The 21,102-nt window shown below is 46.8% G+C and overlaps 1 protein-coding gene across 1 annotated transcript in view; it reads left to right on the top strand.

The window, feature by feature from the left end:
- The first annotated feature begins 547 nt into the window (after positions 1–547).
- Positions 548–21,102, top strand: part of WNT3A (Wnt family member 3A) — an 87,003-nt gene continuing 66,448 nt past the window's right edge. The window contains exon 1 of the mRNA XM_059818713.1: positions 548–618. Within this exon, the coding sequence (XP_059674696.1) occupies positions 548–618 (71 nt within the window). The remainder of the gene's footprint in view (positions 619–21,102) is intronic.

Raw genomic sequence — 21,102 nt, forward strand, 5'->3', positions numbered from 1 at the left:
TCCGGGCAGGTTGTTATAGCTACCCAAATCCACAGGGGTCCCCCCTGTCTATTTAAACCCCCTAAATCTTCCTTCCCCTTTTTAAAACTACATTTTATCCCTTGGCTTGTGGGCCAACGTGCCCCCTAATGAGTATTAAAACACTATCTCCTTGCAATTAGCTCATTCCTGACTTCGCGCTCCTGATTGACAGAACAAGCCAAAGCATCAGAATTCTCCCTTTGGCAATAAGTGCTGATTGGGTCCTTTTTAAGAGAGCTACTTCAAACTTTTTTTTTTTTTTTTTTTTTTAATATTTGCCTTCAGTGTCTTGGCTGAGAGAAGAGTTTTTTACCTCTCTGAGATTTTTTTTTTCCTTGAGAGTAGTAGAGGAAGCAAGAGAGGATTTACCTGGTCGGGTTGAGTTCACTTCATTTGACTTTTTTTTTTTAAATTATTGTTATTATTATTATTATTATTAAAATAATCATCCTGCCTCAGAAGAAAGGAAGGTTTTTGGCAACTCTGGTTAAAAAAAAAAAAAAAAAAGAAAGACAACTTTTCATCAATGGCCTCTTTTGGATATTTCCTGTTTCTTTGTGGGTTGAGTCAGGCTCTGTCAAGTTACCCAATCTGGTGGTAAGTTTTATTCTTCTTCTTTTTTTTTTTTTTCCTCTCATTTTCATTTATTTTTCCCCTCCTCTGTTTTCTCTGCAACTCCTGCGCTTAAGATGACTTGAAATTCTCCTTTCGTTGCCACTCAGCTAAAGAGGTGGGATTGTTCCAGCGCCAGCAAGTTCTTAGAACCTGCATTTCACCTCTTTTATTTATGCATTCACTTTGTTTATTTTGACTGGGTTATACCTGATCTCTCCTTCTCCTACTGTAAAAGAGAGAGAGCGAGCGAGAGCGATCGGAAAGTTATTTTCTTTTTTTTTTTTTTTTAAGTGCTTTGATCCTCTCCTGTGAAGAACAAAAGGCGCTGCCTGAATTAAAGAGATAATGATACAAGTTGACATGAGCATTTCAAGGTGATTTCGAGCTAGTCAGGTGGAAGGAAGGGGGGGAAAGGAGGAAAACATATTTTTTTTTTCCCTTCGCTTTAAGGAATATTGGGGAGGGGGGGAGAAAGGGAAAAATAAAAAGGAAAGAAAGAGAAAGGAGGTGAGAGGAGGCTGAACAACCTGGGCTGGTTCTGGGAAGGCAGAGCAGGGAGCGGAGACGGGGCTGGGGGAGATGTACCCGGCGCTGCCGCGGAGCTGCCCCGCGCAAGATCGGCGGGGACCTGCGCACCCCCCTTCCCCCGGGATAACGCACTTTTTAGCCCGGGTTGCAGCTCCTTTTTTCTTTTGTTTTTTCTCTCTTTTTTTTTTTTTTTTTTCCGCGCTTTGCACCCTACGCCTTTAAGAGCCTTTTCTCTCTCTCTCTCTCTCCCCCACAAAAAGCAAATGGTGCTGGGCAAGGCATGTAACTGCACGATCTGCTCTAATTACCCCGCGCAGCTAATTGGGCTCAGGGAAGCCCGAGCGCAGCCCGAGCTCCTGCTCCGCAGGCGAGCGGGCCTTGCGCGTAGGTAACGCGGAGCAGAGCCGCGCGGGGTTTGCGCGGAGCACGGAGGGCGCAGGCAAGCCGCTGAGACTCCGCGCTCCCCCGCCGGCTGCGCGGGTGCGGAGCTGCCCGGGTAGGGACCTGCCAGCTCCGCGCCCGCGGAGGGGAAGGCGGGCTGCGCGGCCGCAGCGCGGAGCCGGGGCTGTTCTGCACCCGGGGCGGTAAATAACTCCGAGGCGTCCAAAGAAAAAAAAAAAAAAAAGCTGATAATAATTAACAATTAATTCTTTTTAAGCGCCTTTAATCTCTGCCACCCCCCGCCCGGCCAAGGGCCTTAGCGGGGTTCAGGTGCGATCCGCGGCGGGCGGAGGCGAACGGGGACCGCGGGCGCGGTCCCTCCCGCCCGCGGCCGCGCTGCCCGGCGGTGCAGAGGTGAGGGTGTTGAAGGCAGCCTCTCCAACTATTTCAGGTATGTCTGAAAGCAGGGAATTCGTTGGGATGGGAGAAAGGCAATAAAATGCAAATGTGTTCTTGGGAAGAGAGGCAGCAAGAGCACCTGGACGGGAGTCATTAAAAAGCAATCTTTTATTCCCAGCCACCATCTAACTTATAATTAGAAACTCCGGTTGCATTCCTGATTGGAGAAGGAAACGCATTCCTCTAATACCGACATAAATATTCCCCTGTCACCCACCGAGGGGAGAGGAGGGCAGAGCGGCCGCCGCCCCGCAGCCCCCCGGCCCCGCGGCCCCGCAGCCCCGCTCCCGCCTCCCGGAGGTGCGGGAGAGGCGGCTGTCGGGGGGGGGACGGCCGGGAAGGAGGCGGTGGAGAGAGGGGCAGGAGGTCTCCTTCCCCGCCGAGGCATCAGGTGTGTGCGGGGGGGGGACGGCGGCAGCGGCGACTGGTGGGGTTCTGGGGTGGGTGTCCCCCCCCTCCATCCTTCCCCCGGTGCCAACCAGCGGTTTTAGACGTTTCTTTCGCAAAGAGAGCAAGCCCCCCGAGGCCATGGAAATGCAAAGGAGGTTTTGATTGGGGTGGGGGTGTCGGAGGAGAGGCAGGGTGCTGTTAACATTGGCTGCCTAAATTCCCCCTTTCCCCCCTTTATTCATCCTCAAGCAAGATATAAACCCATGGTCACCCCCATGGCTGGAGTTGGGGGCCAGCCCTGGAGACGGGCGAGTCGGGGGCGGGAGGGTGGCACAGGGGTCCCCCAAACGCACCCGTCTACGTCCCCGTATTGGGAGCGCAGTTCCTTTTCTCCTACTCAAGGACAGCCCGCTTCCAAACCAGCCGATTTAGCAAATTGATGGTGCTTCTTTATTTTATTTTAATTTAATTTCGTTCTTTCCTTTCTTTTGGGGGATTTTTGTTGTTTTTCTTTTTTGAAGGGACTGCAGAGAGGGCCAGGAATTTTTTAGTCTGGTAGTGCAAGCAACAAACACCTCATCTCAACCGTCTCTGTTTAATGCCTGCCCTATAGTAACTCATAGCGACTTGACTGCTTACAGCAGAAAAGTTGCAATTCATCACCCCCAAATTGTGCCCCCCCCCCAATAATAGTTTCTAATTAAAGCGTAAACTCATCCTAAAGCACACAGAGCTGTAGGTACTTCCACTGCTTTCAGCTCCAGGACACCATGAGCAAAAGCAGGGCCTGAGAAACGATATTTTCCTGTAGGTTTTGGTTAATTATTCTCCCAAAGGAAAGAAATTACGGGAAATATCAAGTATATATTTGTCAGGGGGAGCAAGTGGGCATGTGTCTGTTCCTGTGACTTCTGTCTACCTCAAAATAGAGCTCCTTCCTTGGCTGAGCTGTTTAAATTGCTGTTCCCACCGTGGCATAGGGGCACCTCTTTAAAATCAGGCCATGCTGCGCTGGTGGCCTCCGCACAGAGCCAGATGTGTGGTACCCTCGGAAAAAGTTCGGTGGAGCAAAAGGGAAAAAGATCCCTCGGAGCAGCGATGCTCTCGCACTCCGTCCACATCCTTTCAGTGACGATGGGGGGGGAAGGTTACGGGAGCTTCTTAAAAACAGAAAATTCCCAAATAATGTATTAACAGAGAGGGATGATCTAGGCTTTAAAAATAATGATTTAAAAATAATAAAAGAAGAGGGCACCGGTTCCCATTGGGACTGATGCGGCAAGTTTTTAGGGACATGCTGGCGTGATTTATTGCGGCACAGTAACCCCATGGGACCTTCCCCAACGCAGCTCAGCGTTGCGCTGTTCAACCTAAAAGAGCTCCTGGTAGCAGCAACAGGCTCTTCCACACCCAGGGGGCCAGATTAAGAGCGAAAACGCGGGTTTGGTTTTTTTTTCAAATGTTAGCGCTGTTCATTTTTTGGTTTGTTTTTAAAAAAAGAAGAGAGACCGGAGTGGGTGAAGGAAGACTTAGGAAATTCAGAAGCAGAATTCATGGGTGAGGGAGGATTAGATGTAACCTGTCCCGTGTCCTGGTGGGGTCTGGGGTCCATGCGGAGTCACAGTGGCAGCACGAACAAAATTAGAACTTTTTCCAGCTAACTTGCACTGCCTTGGCTGATGGGTGGACTGCACATGGAATGGAAAAAGCATCTTATTTTATTTTTTAATCAGTGGCATGAGGCCTGACTCAGTCTGAGGACAGCCAGAGCACAGAAATGATTCAGAAGGGAGAAGGGTTTGGTTCAGGAGGGGAAAAACAGCAATAAAAAATAACACAGAGCTTCAGTGCTGGGGATCTTAACCTCCTGTAGCCCAGGAGGCTGGTACTAGAGGAGATGATCACAGGAGAGGATCACAGGGCTGAATTAGAAGTACGGGCGGACCTCTTCACCATGGGAGAAACCTGCCAGCCGGCATCTCAAATGTCCTTCTTCCCGGGGTGCGAGGCAGCTTGGTGCGTGCTGAAGGATGCGGGTGGTTAAAGAATGTGCCTGGGGAGGGACTGGAGGAGGACGTCTCACGGGAGGAGACAGGCGCTGGCTGGGACCTCATGCGGTGGCATCACTTTAGGCAGCGATGTCTTTCCCTTTCTCTGTCCCGCTGGTCGTGGTGGAGCTCCCGTCTCCTCTGCTGCTCCCTGTAACACCTGTATCACGTCCTAAGTGGGGTGGGATGAGATCGGCCCCATAAGGAACTGGGCAAGGAGATGAGCCATAAACCGCTAGCGGCGGAGTGAACACAGTGTCGCTGGAGATGCCAGGCTGGTATTTGGAAAGTGAACGTGAAGGATGTGTGTTAGGAGCATTTTCCTGGCTGTGACCTGTGTTTGCTCTTGGCTTCTTACTGCTTATTCCCCAAGACTGGTCACAGAAGCTCTATTGGTTGAATCATCCACGTAGGATGAAGCTGGCCAAAGGCCGTGATGTCCTGCAGTAGCCACTTTACAGCCCATGAAGGTTGGAGAAAGTCATCTAAAAGCCCTTTCCATCTCTGTTTTTTGCGATTCGGGAAATGTAAGTGCATGGCAGCAGGGTGGGCGGGAGCCTTGCCAACAGAAAGACAAGTAGCCCGGTGGCATTACTCCAACAATACGCAGGTGCAACACCTGAACGTGTCCCTGTCAGAGCTTGATGGCATCACCTCAATAAAATCAGCGCACGGATGAAGTCCTGGCTTGTGACCTGGTTCCGGTCTCTCGTGGGATCTGTCCTCCTCAGGGTGGGTGGAACAGCCCCCGATTTGTACTGGGGTGGGTGAAAGCCAGGCCAGGTTCTGGATCCCATGAGAAACCCGATTTCCCTTTTGTTGCAAATTCTGGAGAACCAAGCTGAGTCTTGGCAGGCTCCGCACTTGAGAAAGCAAAGCTTAGGTTTGGCAGAGAGCAACCGTGTTAAGTGAGAGATGATCATCCCTCGTTAGCCAGGAAGGAGGCAGAGCCGTGGAAGGTCACCCAAGGGACAGCATGAGCCATGTGCGTTGGCACCAGAGCTCCTAAAGCAATCTCTAGAGCTCGGAAATATGAATTGCATCTACCCACTTCTCCTCTGCTCGATTAGCCGGAGTTGAGGATTTTGACATTTCCGAGGTGATGGCATTCGTCTCCGTTTTTTCTGCTACTGCAGCGGGTTGTGGTGCGATGTTAAAGAGCTGTCGTGCTCCTCTGCAGAGGTGGCTGCATTTCAGCCGTACGCGGTGCAATCCTTGTACACGCAGCCCTCTCCCCCCCTTGCCCCAAGGCTTGGGAATTGTCTTTCTGTATATGTATCTATGTTACAACAGTATCTTACATGGCCCTGTTTTGCCAGGCAGCATATAATCACGAAATGATGTTTTAGCCTATTCTCAAATACCAACTCGCTCACCAGCTTGGGTTTTCCGGAGCACTGCATGGGTGATTTGCACCCAAGCAGCAATGGGGATAGAGGGCAACTGGGTCGAGGGTGCTTGCTGCGTAGATGTAAGCGGTAAGAAACAGCCCTTGCCTGGTCCATGCATAGGGTATAGTGTGAAAAGGGAAAGGGAAATATTTTCCCATTTCCATTTTTTCCTGGTGGGACTGGAGAAACAGACTCTATCGGTATTTATGTTGCTCCTGGCATAGTCCAGGCATGGAGAAGCTGTGCTGGTGAGATTAAATGACTGGACCAAGATCATGCAAGAAGCCTTTCTCACAGCAGGAACTGAAAATTTTGCAAGGTCTTAGCAAGAAGCCCCTGTTTCAAACACGGGGAGGGCTGGGACTCTCCCAGAGACCACAGTGTGTGCCTAAAGAAGAGCCCTCATCTACTCAGATTTTAGACTCATTTTATTAGATTGTCTTGTCCTGCTACATATTCATTGATTTTTCTTTCCTTTCAATTTTAAGAGGACTTTATTAGATAAGTTAACCTGAAAACCAGCAACTTGATATTCAAAGCGTTGAACGAAGGCGTTGCTTCAAACAAGCAAGCCTTTCCTAACTAAGATAAGGAAAAGTGAATCATTTTGCTCCCCAGCCCTCTTCAGGTAGCCCCAGAGGCAAAATATGTCCTTTACAGACATTTGAACATCTCTAAGACTTCTCACCTGAAAACCTTTGAGCACCTACTAACATGGCTTAAGCTCTGACATGTGCCCAGGAAGGGAGAGGATGTTTTTTATTCCTGTTTTGCAGATGGGTAAGCAGAGGCAGAAGAATTTGAAGGCCCTGCCCTGGCCCTTGCAATGAGCCTGCAGCAGGGCTGGGTGTAGCACCGAGACACTTGGTTGCCCGGTTCACCAAGGAAAGGCAGGTCTTTTCTTTCTAAAGACCTTCCTGCGCAGGCCCCATGTCCTTGGGTGCTATTGCAGTGCACAGCACCAGGGCAGGGTGAAGAAGTGTCTGCTTCAGGGGCAGTAGACATTAATGAAATAGGTGGCTCCTGTTCTCCTCTCTGAGCTCCTGTGCCACCTAGATGAGCCATTTCATTTGTGCACATGGCATTTCTTTTTCCAGACTCAGCTCTACAGCTAGGCCTGCTGTAGGTAGAGTAGTTGGAACAGGGGGATGGCCATAGCCCTGCTTTTTGACTGTTCCCTCTAAAGGGTCAGGCTGGAGGGGCCTTGACTTTTGCTGTGAGTCTGTGGTCTCTCCTAGGAAAGAAAAGTCAAGGATTGCTGATTGTGCCAGGGGGAACGAGGCTGACTCACTGGTGTCTCCATCCCAAATCTATGAGGTCCCTTTCCTGCTTGCATCCCGCTTCCTGCAACTGGGATGAGCAAACGCAACTCCAGCCCTGCAGCAACGCTGCTGCTTTTCCAGACAGGGACTGCCGGTCTCTGCACCTCTTCCCACATCGCTAGCACTTGGCATGGGTGCAAAGCAGTGGGGGAAGGAGGCTGTTCTGTGCTAGACGTCTCGAGGAGCAGATGTTTTTGCTTTGCATGTATGGGAGTGCAAGAAGAGCCCAATGGGACAACCATGGGTTGATGTGCCGGCTTCCCCCTTGATCAGCATTTCTGCTTGTGTTCCTGGAGTGCATGATTCAAATAGCCCGGCCGCATCTCAGAGGGCTTTATTGGGTGTAATGACAGCACTTAACAAGCATTGCACAAGTGTGTCACAGGGGGAATCCTCCGGGCTCTGAGTCAGGGATGCTCCGTTTGGACAGCTGAGCTGTATGCAGTACGGTGAACGCAGTTGGCTGTGCAATGAGCACGCACTCTCATCCCCAGGGCCTGCTGCGAGCAGGGATGGACTGCTTCTACTCCCACCAACATCCATGTTGAAATTCCCTTCCTGGAGTAGGACTGGACTCATGATCTTGCTCTGGATCCCAAAGGAAACCCTGTGGAACCAAAGAGTGCAACTGGGACGAGGGGAGGTGGAGCATGCAGGAGGTCTGGAGACCATTGCTGCAAAGAAGGAGAAGGGCTTTCTAGGCTCAAAATGGGCACCCGCTGTCCTCTGGTGAGATGGAGCTTGGTGCTTTCTGCCCAGTCAGGTGGTGGCAGGTGCTGGGGTGATGGTGCCGGTTAAAACCACTGAAATATAGTGGAAAGGAAGGGGAAATAGCAGGGGGAGAAGTATTGGCCAGCGCACGTATGTCTTGTCCGCATGCTCAGCTAAGGCTGAATGGGGCACAGCCCCAAGGCTGCAGCAAGAGCTGTTCCCATCCTGTCTCACTAAACCCGTCTCTGCTTTGTTGACACCACCGAGAGCCAAATGAAGGCCCAGGGTCCATAAGAGCCAAGACAGTTCAGTGGGGCTTAGTACTGAAAGGAGGGGAATACCCAGGAAAGTCTGTAAGGGCAGGAGCCCTCCCATGATGTATCCAACAGGGCTTTGCCGGATCAGGTCCAGGGTTTGTCTTGCAGAAAAGCCAGTCCTAAAACTGCCTATGCCAACAGTTTCCATCTAGCCTGGGCCATTCATAATGCTCTTCTCCCCTTCTGTCCCTTTAAAAGCAGCAAGTTTTTCTTTAAGTCCTGTTATCATCTTAGCACAACCTGTAAAAATCCATCACTTCATCAGTTCACTCCAAATTCTACTTGTGCTTGCAAAAAACAAGGGGAGGGAAGAAGAACTGATACATTAACTCCCTTGTTCTGAACTCCTAACATAGGGCACTGCTTTTAAAAACAGCCTGTAAACCAGGGGAGAGTGTTATGCATCACAAAGACGTTGTTTGTCTCTTTTCCTTCTTTGTCACCTGCATATTCACAGTCCCCTTCCCACTTGGATGTTGCTGATACCCAGAGAGAGCTTTGCATTTGTAGAGCCTGGGCCATCAAAGGAGTTGACGGTGCCTTTGGTCTCCTCATCACAGTTTCTGTTCTGGTGTAAATAATAGACAGTTATGCTTTATAATGGTGTAGTAACAGGGATAGCAGGGATGCTGTTACTCTTTTCCAGCACGGATATTCCTCCACACTCTGTTGGTGTGAAATGCTTTTCTCTTATTGCATCTTTGCACACTCTCAGACTTCACCAACAAGGTCATGTTATAGCGTGTGGGCTGGTTCCCTTCTCACATCACAGGCCTCACAAGGCATCCCAGGTGTCTGGGATGGTCATTTCTTCTCTGCCATGGGGGCTCTGTAAGTTCAAAGTGTGTTGGAGGAGGTTTGCCTCAAAGGCTCAGAGAGTGCCTCAGGGGTTCCTCGAGCTCAGATCATGGTAGACCCTCACATTTCTGGCCTGGTCACGTGTCTATTCACAGGTTTGGAAACTCTCCTGGTTGCCATGCATCAATCCTAGTGTTCAGTTTAAGCATGTCTTCCAGTAAAGACATCTAGTCCACAAATGAAGATGCTCAGATTCCCATCAGGAGCCTGTGCATAGGTTCTACTTCCAGTTAAGATGCTTGATGGCATCCTGGATGTCCTCAGAGGCCTGGCAGGGATTGGATACAATCCACTGATGACATGCTCCTTTCTCAGCAGCAGATGGAGGCCAGTCAAGAAAACCCGAGAGCATGTCAGTGGCACTTGATGCCTATCTGCAGGCAACTGAGCAAAGCCTTGGGGTGGAATTCATTTTACCCATTACATGTCTGCAATTTAGATGTCTCCATCCAAGCCAGGTGCTCTTGGCTCCTTTCATTAATGGGGAGAAATGGCCCCTTTCTTATGGTGCAATTCACGTCTCAGTCCTTCGACTGAGCTTGACTGGTTAAATGCTCTGCAACGATGGAGGAGTTGAGGCAACCAGCTCAGAGACATCTCCACCACTGTCATCCAGGTTTAGTCAGATTATACCCAAGAGAGGGAATCCTTTTTGAGAGTTTGCTCATTTGCCTATTTCCTAGCTGTTAAAATATGAGCTCTATTTTTAATTCCCATTGCCTGGCATAATTTCACATGGCTAAAATTAAGTCATGGACGTTTTGTCCATCTTCTTCCTGCATTTTAACAAGTTCTTTAGTGCACAGTGCCCACTGATGTGTTGGAATGGTGCAGCCATGGTACGCTATTGCAGGAACGTGCATGCCATCCAGGCGGGTACTAAAAACCTCTAGGCCACCCCTCTCCTCAGCAAATTCACACCAACTTATATTTTGTCATGTCTCAGTATAGCTGCTGAAAGCCTAAGCACTTTGACTGTTTTGCAGCTTTTTCCATAAGATATTTAGTCCTGCCTCTAATCCAGCACACTCCAGAGCACAAATACATCTTTCTAGTGCTCCTTATACTCAAACACATCCAGAGTCTCCCACCATCCTCCAACCACATCCACAAGTCATTACATCAAGCTTGTGATAGAACTTAATCTCAAAGCTTTTTAAAAAGAGATATAAAATGGCTTTCTTGCTTCCCTATCATGACAGCTATCTCAGCAGAGGACACAGTCACTCTTATTAATGCAGGAGTTGTATCTGCAGTTCCGAGAATTCCTCTGACTTTGTTTTTCTTTCGGTTCTCTGCAATCAAACCCCTTTCTATTTTCCCAGTCTATATTTCTTAATTTCACTTTCCAGGTTCGTATTTCCTCTACATCTCTTTTGAAAGATGCAGGTTTATGGCAGAGGTTACACACATTCAGGTTTCCAGGGAAGCTGCTGTTATTCAACAGAATTCATGTTGTGGGACCGAGCGGCGACAAAAGGCAGAGCCCATCTCTGCTATAGCCAAGCCTGTGAAATGAAGCCAAACAGCACTGAGCAGAGCAGGAGTTTCTTCTGCTTCCAAAAGGGTGCACCTTGTCTAATAGAGATATTTACTAAGGGGTGGGAAGGCAGGAATGAAACTCCTTGAACAGATGCCAAGCCTACCATTCAGTTTGTCCCTCTGTCCCCAGAAGAACGACAATAGAGCCTGTTACTATACAGCGTTGTGTGGCATGACAGAAAGCAACTCTAAATCCTTTGCAGACTGAGGGACACACTTAAGGGAGCATTTCCATTTTTTTACAAGCCTACGGTAGCCGGGAAGAAACAGGACGGTCTAAGCTCTTGCTAAACAGGTAGGAGCCCATCCAAAGCCCAGTAAAGACTGGGGAAACACCACTGGGCATCAGATAAGATCTGTAGCATTTACTGGGAGACCCACGGTTCCTTTAGAGGCATGAAAATCTGCTTAATACTGGTTTTGAGGAGATGCAGCTTTAGCAGTCTCTAGCCAAGTGTCTTTTAGAGTTACTGGCGAGAAATAGGTTGCAACTCATCTGACGTATGTTAGACATTTACTTTTGGATGAGATGACTCACATTCCAGCTGTGCCAGTTTTCTCACCGTTGCCTGCAAGAGAATCCCAGATGACTAGGTCAGACAAAGATATCCCCTTTTAGACAGATAAATCCAGCTTCTTTTTTTTTTTTTATTTGAATACAGTCCTAAAGGCTAGGAGCATCTAGGCATTTAATGATCTACCTAGACACGTAGAATACTGAAAGAGGATACTACCTTTGGAAGACCCTTTTGAACGTCCTGGTGGGCATTGCTTTACATCTTTAGCAATCAAATTACCTTTAAAAACCCATCTCTTGAAGTCCTGGTGTTGCATTCCGCATATAGGTATAAAAGAGTTGAGCAAAAATCCCATATCTCAGAAGGGTATTTGAAGGGAATTCTTATAAAGCATCATTTTCTTGCACATTCTTCCATGGGAAGAGCAGACCTGATGCGTTTGTCGTGAAATACTTTGCCTTACCAATCCAGACCAGGAGTCCTGGGTACCTCATTTGATCCTGCATGCTACAGGAATGCTGCCTCTCCTTGTGGCTTTGTAATGCTGGTGCAGAGCCGTTCTGGAGGCCCTGGGAACAGTACCTTTTGAAGATGTGTAGGTGCTGGGAAGATGGACTAAAGGCGTTATGAAGTGTGTGTTGATATAGTCTGTTATTTTCTGGCAGTGAGGGATCCAGAGATTGGGAGGCTCAGTCCAGCCTGGCCCATTCCCCAGCTGGCTTGAACAGGGCGTGCTGATTTTTTTCAAGGTTTTGATATGCTCTCATTTACAAATAGTGTAAGTCTACAGAGAAAGAAAGCGGCAGCCTGATCTCCGGGGTCTGAAAGCTGTTTTGCTGCAGCATTAGCAGAGGTGTGGTTTGGTCACCATCTGGAAAGATTTGCTGGTGGAAGTGCTTAGACAAACCAATAAAAGGCTAAGTGGAAAAGGACAGAAGAAGTGAAGTGCAAGGCTATTTAGACACATAATTCGTGCTTTATGCCTTAGACTTATTGACTGCATTGCTGCAACCTGATCAATTAACTGATTTTATTGAGCTGCCCCTTGTCAGTGGATTGCAGTGACTGGTCCATGAATACCCTTAGCTCATTCTGAATGTGAGGAAAAGTGGATTAGCTCTGTTGCTTTTATTGAAGTGCTTATTTCTCCTCACATGCTGTAGAGAGAACAGAAGTTAAGCAGCACAGATTTAGCTGTCTAACTATTCAGCACCTTAGGTTAGTTGAGATGCATCCCACTGTGTGTTTGCCATAATAGGTATAACAACTTCTACCATCATTAAATCATTCGATCCAGAAATCATCTCCTCCATCCTCATGTGCCCCAGGCTGGATTAAATATGCCTAAATCAGAATTGTGAAGAAGTGGTGGATATAAGAGGTAGTTAGCACTGGGTCATTACTAACAAGAATATCAGCTGGATAAGGAAGGAGCTTACTGGATCACAGCCTTTTTCATGGTCATGGATATTAGTGGATTGATTGCAAAACCTAAAAGTCACTTACAACAGAAGACTAAGGGCACAGTGGGAACTAGTTTTTGCCTGAAAGAGTATAAGGTCCAAGCAGATGGGGCAAACAACTGACTTGAAAGAGAATAGATAAGACACATTAGCAGAAGATTGGGAATCAGACAGGGAAATGCTAATTCAGTGGCCACTGAAATCCTTGGCGCAACTTGCCCACAGGCATATGGGAAGTCTGTGATAGAAACGAGCATTGAGTCCATCTGTCCTGCTGACGCAATGTGTGGTCTCAGTCTCCTGGTGAATTAAAGGTTCGAGCTCAGTGCTAACACAAGGCAGTGTGTTGTCAGTACAGCTTTCTAAAACAGCTCCACTAAAATTACGAGCAAACTGTCATATTTAACAGAAGAGTTTCCAAACTGTAGTACAGAAACTAATTCAAGGATTATATAGTCTAGCATATATTTACAGCCACAGATACAGCGGTGGTGTTTGACACCAACAGTGATGCTAGCGGTGGCTCCTGTTGCCTCTGACACTGATACTCAGACAGAATAAATCAAGAAATTCTGTCCTGCACACAAGCTCCAGAAACAGGGCAATACAGGCTCTTGTTTGGAGTCTTGTATGCAAGAGCCCAGTTTTGTCCATCTCTCGCACAGGAAGGGTAGGACGATATGCAAGACCTTGGTTATCTAATGAAGTGCAGACTCTGTAATAACCCAGGGGAAAATGATAACTCAGGGCCTAGAGCACATCCTTAGGACATGGGACCTTCGGTCATATCCCTTCTTTGCCCTCCACAAGCCTAAACAAAGAGCTTGGTGACCTGGACAGACGAGAATCAGAAAGCTGGAAAACAAGAGAGTTTCCTACAGTCTCTAGCAGAGGCAGGCGGCACGCATCCCATTTCAATGTACAGTATGGTGTCACTGAGCAGAGCCTGAGGTACAGGAAGAAAAGCTGCACTGGAATTACCTTTGACTTACTGTTTAAAAAAAAAAAACCCACGGGGGCGAGGATAACAGCCAGGGCAGCTGGACGCATATGAGTCAGTACGACAGAGACCATGAGTGAGGAAGCTTAGGTTTGTTCACTCTATTGTAGAGACGTAAGTAATGCTTACGCACTGCAGCCATGCTGAGCAGGATTGGTCATACTCCATCTCAGAGCTGGACATCTCATCTGAGGTAGTCATCTAAGCTCCCTTTCTAGTCAATGAATGAAGGCTGACACTTCCTCACTGTGATTCATCAGACCTATCTTTGATGTCAATCTTTGGATGCAATGACTCTCTCTGTAGGAGCTGATCTCTATGCTGGTGATCACAAGAACCAAGGTGACTAGTTGGGTGCTGCCTGACTCCTGGATGAACAAGGTTAGGTCAAATGCTCTAACTCCATCATGCCCAAATCCTTATATGTTCATCTTGCCAACAGCTGTGGGACCCTATGGACAAGGAATTTGTATTTCTGCAAAAGTCTGTCCTTTTTGGTTTTCTGTGGTGCTAGCCTACAATACAAAGGCTGATTCAAGAAAAGTGCTCTTGCAGAAGCGTCATTCGTCAAAGAAATAGCCATTTGGACTGATTTTTGTAACCAGTAATAAGCTGCCAATGGGAGGTACCATGACAGAGACCACCCTCAAGGACAATCACGATTCTGAAATCACTGCAGCAAGAGTCACCAACTCATATTGTCTTCTCCTGAGCTTGAGATTTTTACAGTTCTGCTGACCTTGCTGATAAGATCTGTACAGATTTATTCACTCACTTGTGCTGTCTAGTCCTCAAATTCCCAGACTGTTTCTATTACTGTGAATGAGGAAGAGTTTGGCTAATCTTAAATTTCCTTGATCTTAAAGATGTCAGGAAAGATGCCTGGGATTTTCTTTGATGCCAGAAGAATATGGTGGCTTCAATATAATGGAAGAGTGAGAGAAGTGACGTGAACATCCCTCTAAACTGCCTAAATTTCAGGTCTCTATATAGGTTTTGCTATTAAAACTGTCTGGGTGCTAAGTTAGGCATGAACTTAGCCTTAGGCACTACTACGCTAAGTTAAGACTTTATTACTAATATTAGGAGAGACTAGATGGAGACACCTCAGGTGTAATTTGTGTAATTTTCAGCCAGTGTTGGCCCCCTTCTCTGTGAAATTCAGGCCCTTCCAAAGTGTGTTTGAAATGCAGACGTCTAATTGTAAGGGGAGAGCTTGTGCAAAATGACTGATGTCCTTCAGGGCATGCACTTTGTGGCCCCAGAGGGGCTGGCGGGCTGGAGGCAGGGAGGGGCTCATGGAAGGGCTCTCAGATACTTTGCTCCTCTACTCCATCTCTTACAGCTGGTTTCTGACTGAACCAAGGCTTAAGCAATCCTGCTGCCTGTCTGTTAGTCCCCGTAATGACATTCGAACCTATCGTCCCAATGAGCTTTGTTTGGCAGAGGTTCTCAAAGATATTGGATACCCACAAGTCTCACAAAAACGGGCAGCTAAGTAAAGGAGAGATGTGACCAGTGCCCTCACAGAGGGAGAGGCTGCCGTGTGTGTGCATACGTGTGTGTGCACGTGTGCATGTGAGTAAGCCTGCACATGTGTGTGCATGCATACATGTGTGTGTGCAATGTTCCCTGAACATCAACAATCCAGACAAGAGGACAGAGAAGTCAGTGCTCATGAGTTTCAGTGCCCATGGAATAATTCCTTGCTCTATTTTTTTTTTTTAATCCATTCATCTTGTTTCTTCCCCCTTCCTTATTTTGACTATGTGATTTGTGGGAGGAAGGAGAACATGGAAGGTGTGGGCCATGCCATGAATCTCTTGATAGACATATTGGATCGTATGACTGAGAAAGAGACAAAGTGAATGAACCTTTTCATTAGGTTGAAGGAGGATGGAGGGCTCCAATTCTTGGAAAGTCCATGCTTGCCAGCCACAGCTTGTCTCCCATACCAGGACGACACATACCACATGTCCCTCACCTGGGAGGCACCTGACAGCATGGCTGTGCATTGCAGGCGTTCTGGAGGAAGGTCACAAGATAGCGTGAATAAGAGCGATGAAGGGTTTGTGAGAATGGCCGGCTTGTGTCTTGTGAGCACAGGAGCAAGACAGCTGCAGACGTGCCCCCACTTCCCTGGTGGAGTGGTGTTAGCAGCTCCCAGTGATGTCTCCCAGAAAAGCCCAGTTAACAACTACTTTGAGCATTCTTTGGAGAAAAGAAGTACCTGTTATGAAGGAAGATAGTTATATACATATATAATACATATACATGTGTATGTATGAATATGCGTAGGCAGGTACATGCATGTATCCCTCTCCTTAGCTTTAGCTTCTACTCCAAAGACAGGTCGAACTCAAGGGAAATCTTCCCTTGACTTTAGCAGACTTTGGAGCAATCTCTTTGTCTCATGTCTTAGACTCTGAGCTCCTTTAGGTCTTGATCCTGCAAGTTGCTTCACATTTTGATTCTGGGCCAGAAAAGTGCTGCTTAGCTTTGTGTTTATCCTTAAATATCTGGGCAGTTCTGTTCATTTTCTATGCACAGGCACCAAGCTGGGTCACACAGGTTGAGATCAAGCCCGAGAGCAGGGAGAGTCTTTCCTGTGTTGGGCTGATACGTAGTGCATTATTATACATGCTATCAGGGACATAGAGTAATAATGTATGTAAATTACAGGCATATCTCTCAGTCCCATCTCCTATCCCATTGCAGGAGAGAGAGGGAACCCAGTTAAGGCTTGTATATATCTGACAACATGCAGCAAAACTTGGCTAGGAGCTGGATGGGGTTTAGGGGCATGCAAAGGCAGAATTGCAGAACTTTTGTGTGTATCCTAATGGGCTTCAGCATTTGCAAAATCCATCCATATACTACCTATCCTGATCTGCACCCAGGTCTCAGATACTACAGGTGTGGAGAGCTTCTGCTCTGAGCTCCAAAGTTTTCTGGCTGAATCCCCAGTGTTGGCCAAGACTCAATCAATGTGAATAATTGATCTGGTAGTTCCGTGGAAAAGCATAATCTGTTGGCGAGGGTGTGCTACTGAGATTTGAAAAACTTGGGTTCAAAACCCTGCTTCAAATCAAGCAGAGGAAACTTATGAAGCTCATTTTCCCATACCATGGGTAAGTGCCCTAACCACTAAGTTGCTGACTATGAGTATAAAGGGGACATTGCGTCCTCTAACTTCACTTTGGGAATGGCACCTTAGGGGATGGGCACATGAACAAATTACCACGAGGTAAGTTAGGGTGTGAACTAAGAAGATGCCAGTTTTTCTGTGGTAACTGCCCGTGTGAATGCTCTTACCCTGCAATAAATACAAGATGGTTCATACATACCAGGGGGTAAGAACGTTCACATGGGTGTTCACATGGCTCACACCCTGGTTTGACTCCCAGTAACTTGGGTCTGTGCCTCTAACCTCAGTACCCTTGAGAATCCATCCTGAAAAAAAAAACCAAACTCTTCTGTTTTACAAAACCCCCAAATCTGCCATTTCTACATTTCCAATTATAATTATTTTAGTGCAATTTTGGTTTGCCAGAAATTATTTGCTGAGCTTGACTCCACTGCACTGTTTTGGCAGAGAACAGTTCTCCCTGAGATCCTTGCGGCCAGGTTTAGCCAACGTGGGCAGATAGTCTACTGATGCCTCAGAAGCTTTGCCTGTCTCGTAGTCAGAGACATTTTGGGCACTGACATAATGCTAATATCCCCATTTCTCACAGCCAGCCCCTGAGCCCTGAAGAGTTTTAAACATGTGGAGATATGAAGTGAGGCACATAAAACACTATTTAGCCATATAGAGAAAAGGTGGTGTGGTTGTGAGATGAGCAGTGCTTACAGGTTACCTTGAGGTCAGTGGGTGCTCAGAGCTTTTTCATGCGCTTCCCATAGGTCTGGGAAATGGCCACAAAGGAAGGCAGCAGCTCTGAAGAGAAGACCTTGATTTCAGTTCTTGGTATACTGATCTGGGAGCCTTCCAGGGTTGCAGAAATAGACAACTTTGCCTAAGAGCACGCCGAGCATAACTGTGCCTGGGCCCAAGTGACTGAACAAGGGAAAATGCCTTTAAAATGTTCCAGTCACCGGACTCAATGTTCCAGTCAAAAAAAACCCCCACTTGCTTATGAGGTGGGATCTTGTCTCATGATGATCCCAAAGGCTGGCTGACTCAAGCTATCTTGAGGCATGTCCTTTCAAGTTAGATTGGGAAGATTCAATTCCTTCTTGAGGAAGTGTTCCACCAACTGGGGACAACTCTGTTTTGAAAACAGGGCTTTCTCAGAAAGTTTGAGAGCACCTTCTGTTTCCAAGCATACAAGGAGTTGTACCTGTGCTCTATTGGGTGACAGCACACTCTCCTAACAGACCTCTGGATGGAATTCACTCATTTAATTTTAGCCATGTAATGCTTAACTATCTGAGCTAATCATCTTACCTCCCTCTAGAAAGATGGGCATCTTCTGAAGGAGATTCATCCTTCCTGAGATAGGTATCTTTTTAGTGGATGTGATGAATCACTGTCTGGAGTTGCCTATCTTTCTCCATCCACGCTAGAAACAGCCTAAACACCTACCTTTTAGACAGCTAAAGTTGGGAGGTATGACGGAGTGCCTGAACACCCAACAAATGTCATTGATGTGATGCTGATGCCAGTTGGTGTCTGGAAGTTTTTTATCCCTGTTTTAAGAGTGGCTGATGAGAAGCCTTAAGTGTTTGTCAGGTCTTTGACCTTCCTGGGTGATTTTGCCTGGAGATAAGAGGTAAAAGACCCAAATCCTCTCTGGTGCAAACAGCACAAGTCTTCCAACTGAAGTGCATAAACAAGCTGAAGTAGATACTGCTTTGCAGAGTTACTTCAGGAGAAAGAAAAAGCTTGCCATTAAAAAATGAAAACTGAATGGGAAGGCAGGTCTACTCCAAATACCAAAAAAGGCCTCAGAAAGAAATGGAAATGACCTCCCTTCCCATGGAAAGTGAGTGTTATATTCTGTCCTGAGGTAGAAGCAGAACCTGCCAGTTTTTAGCTTTGGGGTGAACAACAGGATGTTAATCAGGCCAAAAACTTAACAAGGTTCAAGAGGATTTTTCAACAGAATTTTTCAAGGCAATATTTACAGAGGTATTACAAATATTCAGGATTGTCATTGTTAATGACAACAAGTAATTTTGGGCTTTTACTTCTGGGCTTAAGGTGACATCTGGCTATTGAAGACCAGAATAAGATTCATGCAAGGAAATAATGCTCCACAAATGTCCTGTGCAGGGTACTTAAATTTTCTTCTGGAGCAGCTGGTTCTGGCCACTCTAGGAAAGGGTTACTGGCCTCAGGACTGCTAATTCACATTTTTCTATAGGACTGGAGCATTGTTACCAGCCTGGTGTGCAAAGTGCTAATCCATTTATGGCTGCAATGGGGACACCAAGATCTTCGTAGAGAAAATACAAGCAAATTTTCATCACTTCACCCTTCAGAGGGCAGCTGATGCTTTGTGACTGTCTGATGGCTCAGTATAATTTTGACAATGTTCTGGAGAAATATTAAGCTGAGTTGCCAACAGTGTGTGCTAACCATGCTGAAAGGTGATTTAAAAACCTTTGCCTCTGAACTCACTGTTGAATTTATTTTTTTTTTCTGTGTGTGTGGCTCACAAGAAGGGTAGGATTCATCTTAGCAAGCTTCTGCCACCTTAAAATTAAACCTCTAGTTTATGGCTTTTGTGTAGGCTCCTTTTATAGGGACTAACTCCCGCGGAAGGCAATTCAGCCCACTTATCCCGGACACCTATATTAGGACAGAGCAACTTGCTGAGGCCCTGATCTCTCTGCTATGAGGACGGGGGGGGTGGGGGGGGGCTAGTTGATATCATTAACTGGATTCCTGACTTCTGGGTGGCTACAGAGAGATAAGATGAACTCTGTTGCAGGTGACCAGCTTTGGCGTGAGCCTTGGTTTCTGCCATGAGCATGCGTAAGATTACAGTCCTGGAGAACTGAGAGTTTTTTGCAAATCTACTGAAGTCCTGCAGCCTTGAGAACCTGTTTAAAGCTGAAATGGTGTGAACTGGCACAGCCCTATAGCCTAGAGGATGGGGACCGCAGCTGACAAATATCACCCCAACGGTATTACAGTGCGGAGATGAAATATGAGGTCATTGTGGCTGAGGAAGCTACGGAAGCTGCTTGCACAGTGTTATGGCTTGAAAAGTTTACTAGTACCTACACGTCTTTTCAAAATCTAATTGTGCTAACACTATAGCAACCCTGACTCCAGGGAAGTTTTTAACCAAGCTATGAATCTCTGGAAGCTTTCTTCTTGCTTTGCTTCAATCCTCTACAGTGAGAAAGTCTCTGTCTCCAGACTGATTTCACAAGCATAAACCTCGGCAGTTCATTAGGCTTTGGTGGATGTACATTCAGATGAGGCAACCTGGAAACGGGGAGATTTCCTCAGAACATCCTGAGCAAATGAGATATGTCATTGCAAGTAATATGGCTTTGTAGAGTATGGTGCTGGTCTCCACTGATCTTCAAAGTCCCATGGCAATTTTTTTTATGGTGACTATCCCATTCTTACTGTATGGCAAAAGTGATAACATTTGAATTTATAAGTAAATGCAAAGTTTCAGCTTTGCAAAATTTAAACAAAATTGACCTCATTCTTCTCTAATTGAAACATTCATCTACTTTCCTGTAACTCCACAATGTCTGAACACCTTCCCCTTCACTTATTTCCTGCTCTTTGCATCGTGTTTCAACTAGCTTTTAACAAACTCTTTCATTTGTCAATACAGTGCAATCCACACATATGCATTGCTTAGGAAGTCAGAGGGAATGGTGGGAGTAGCCAGCTCAGCTACTGAGCGTTAACACTGGTCCACTTTTCCAGGGCTTTCTTATAAATACTGAGGGCTTGGTCCCAGCGGTGAGTGGGGACCCCTGCAGTCCTGGATAGATAAGGTTTAATTGCAAAATACTGTGTGTGCGGTGGATTCAGTAAAGCCAGAATTAGCCCTATTTGACATTTTTGTACACAGGCATCTACATGTATATGTCTCAGTCTGTGAATCGAGTCCCACCCTGAGAAACTTCAGCATTAGGTGCCTGATATTTTGACCCGTTTGAAAGTGGGTCTGGGATGTAACGTTCTACGGGCTCATTTCTGAATTTGGATCATTTCTCATTTTCCCCTACTCATTCAAACAACTTGTATTGGACTGAAAGGCATTTTTGGGAAGAGCTTTCAGTTGTAGTCTTGAATCTGTCAAGAAGGAGGGAGGATCCATCCTTTCTCTTGATGGACTTCTCCAGTTGGGGAGACATCAATTTCACTGTACTTCGGGTCTACCTCTGAGCTGAATTTGGCTGGTTTCAGTGAACCATCACTGGTTCCTATTTCACTGCTAGGTTGAAAAAAACCCTCATACAATCCAAGTATCTGGTTGGGAGTTTGTTCCCTGCTGAGTAAGTAATTTCAAGAGTGCACTATGGACCACTGGAGGTCCGGGAAACAAGCGTTTCTGTAT

Source organism: Gavia stellata, chromosome 6 (genome assembly GCF_030936135.1).
Source record: "Gavia stellata isolate bGavSte3 chromosome 6, bGavSte3.hap2, whole genome shotgun sequence".
NCBI classification, from domain to species: domain Eukaryota; kingdom Metazoa; phylum Chordata; class Aves; order Gaviiformes; family Gaviidae; genus Gavia; species Gavia stellata.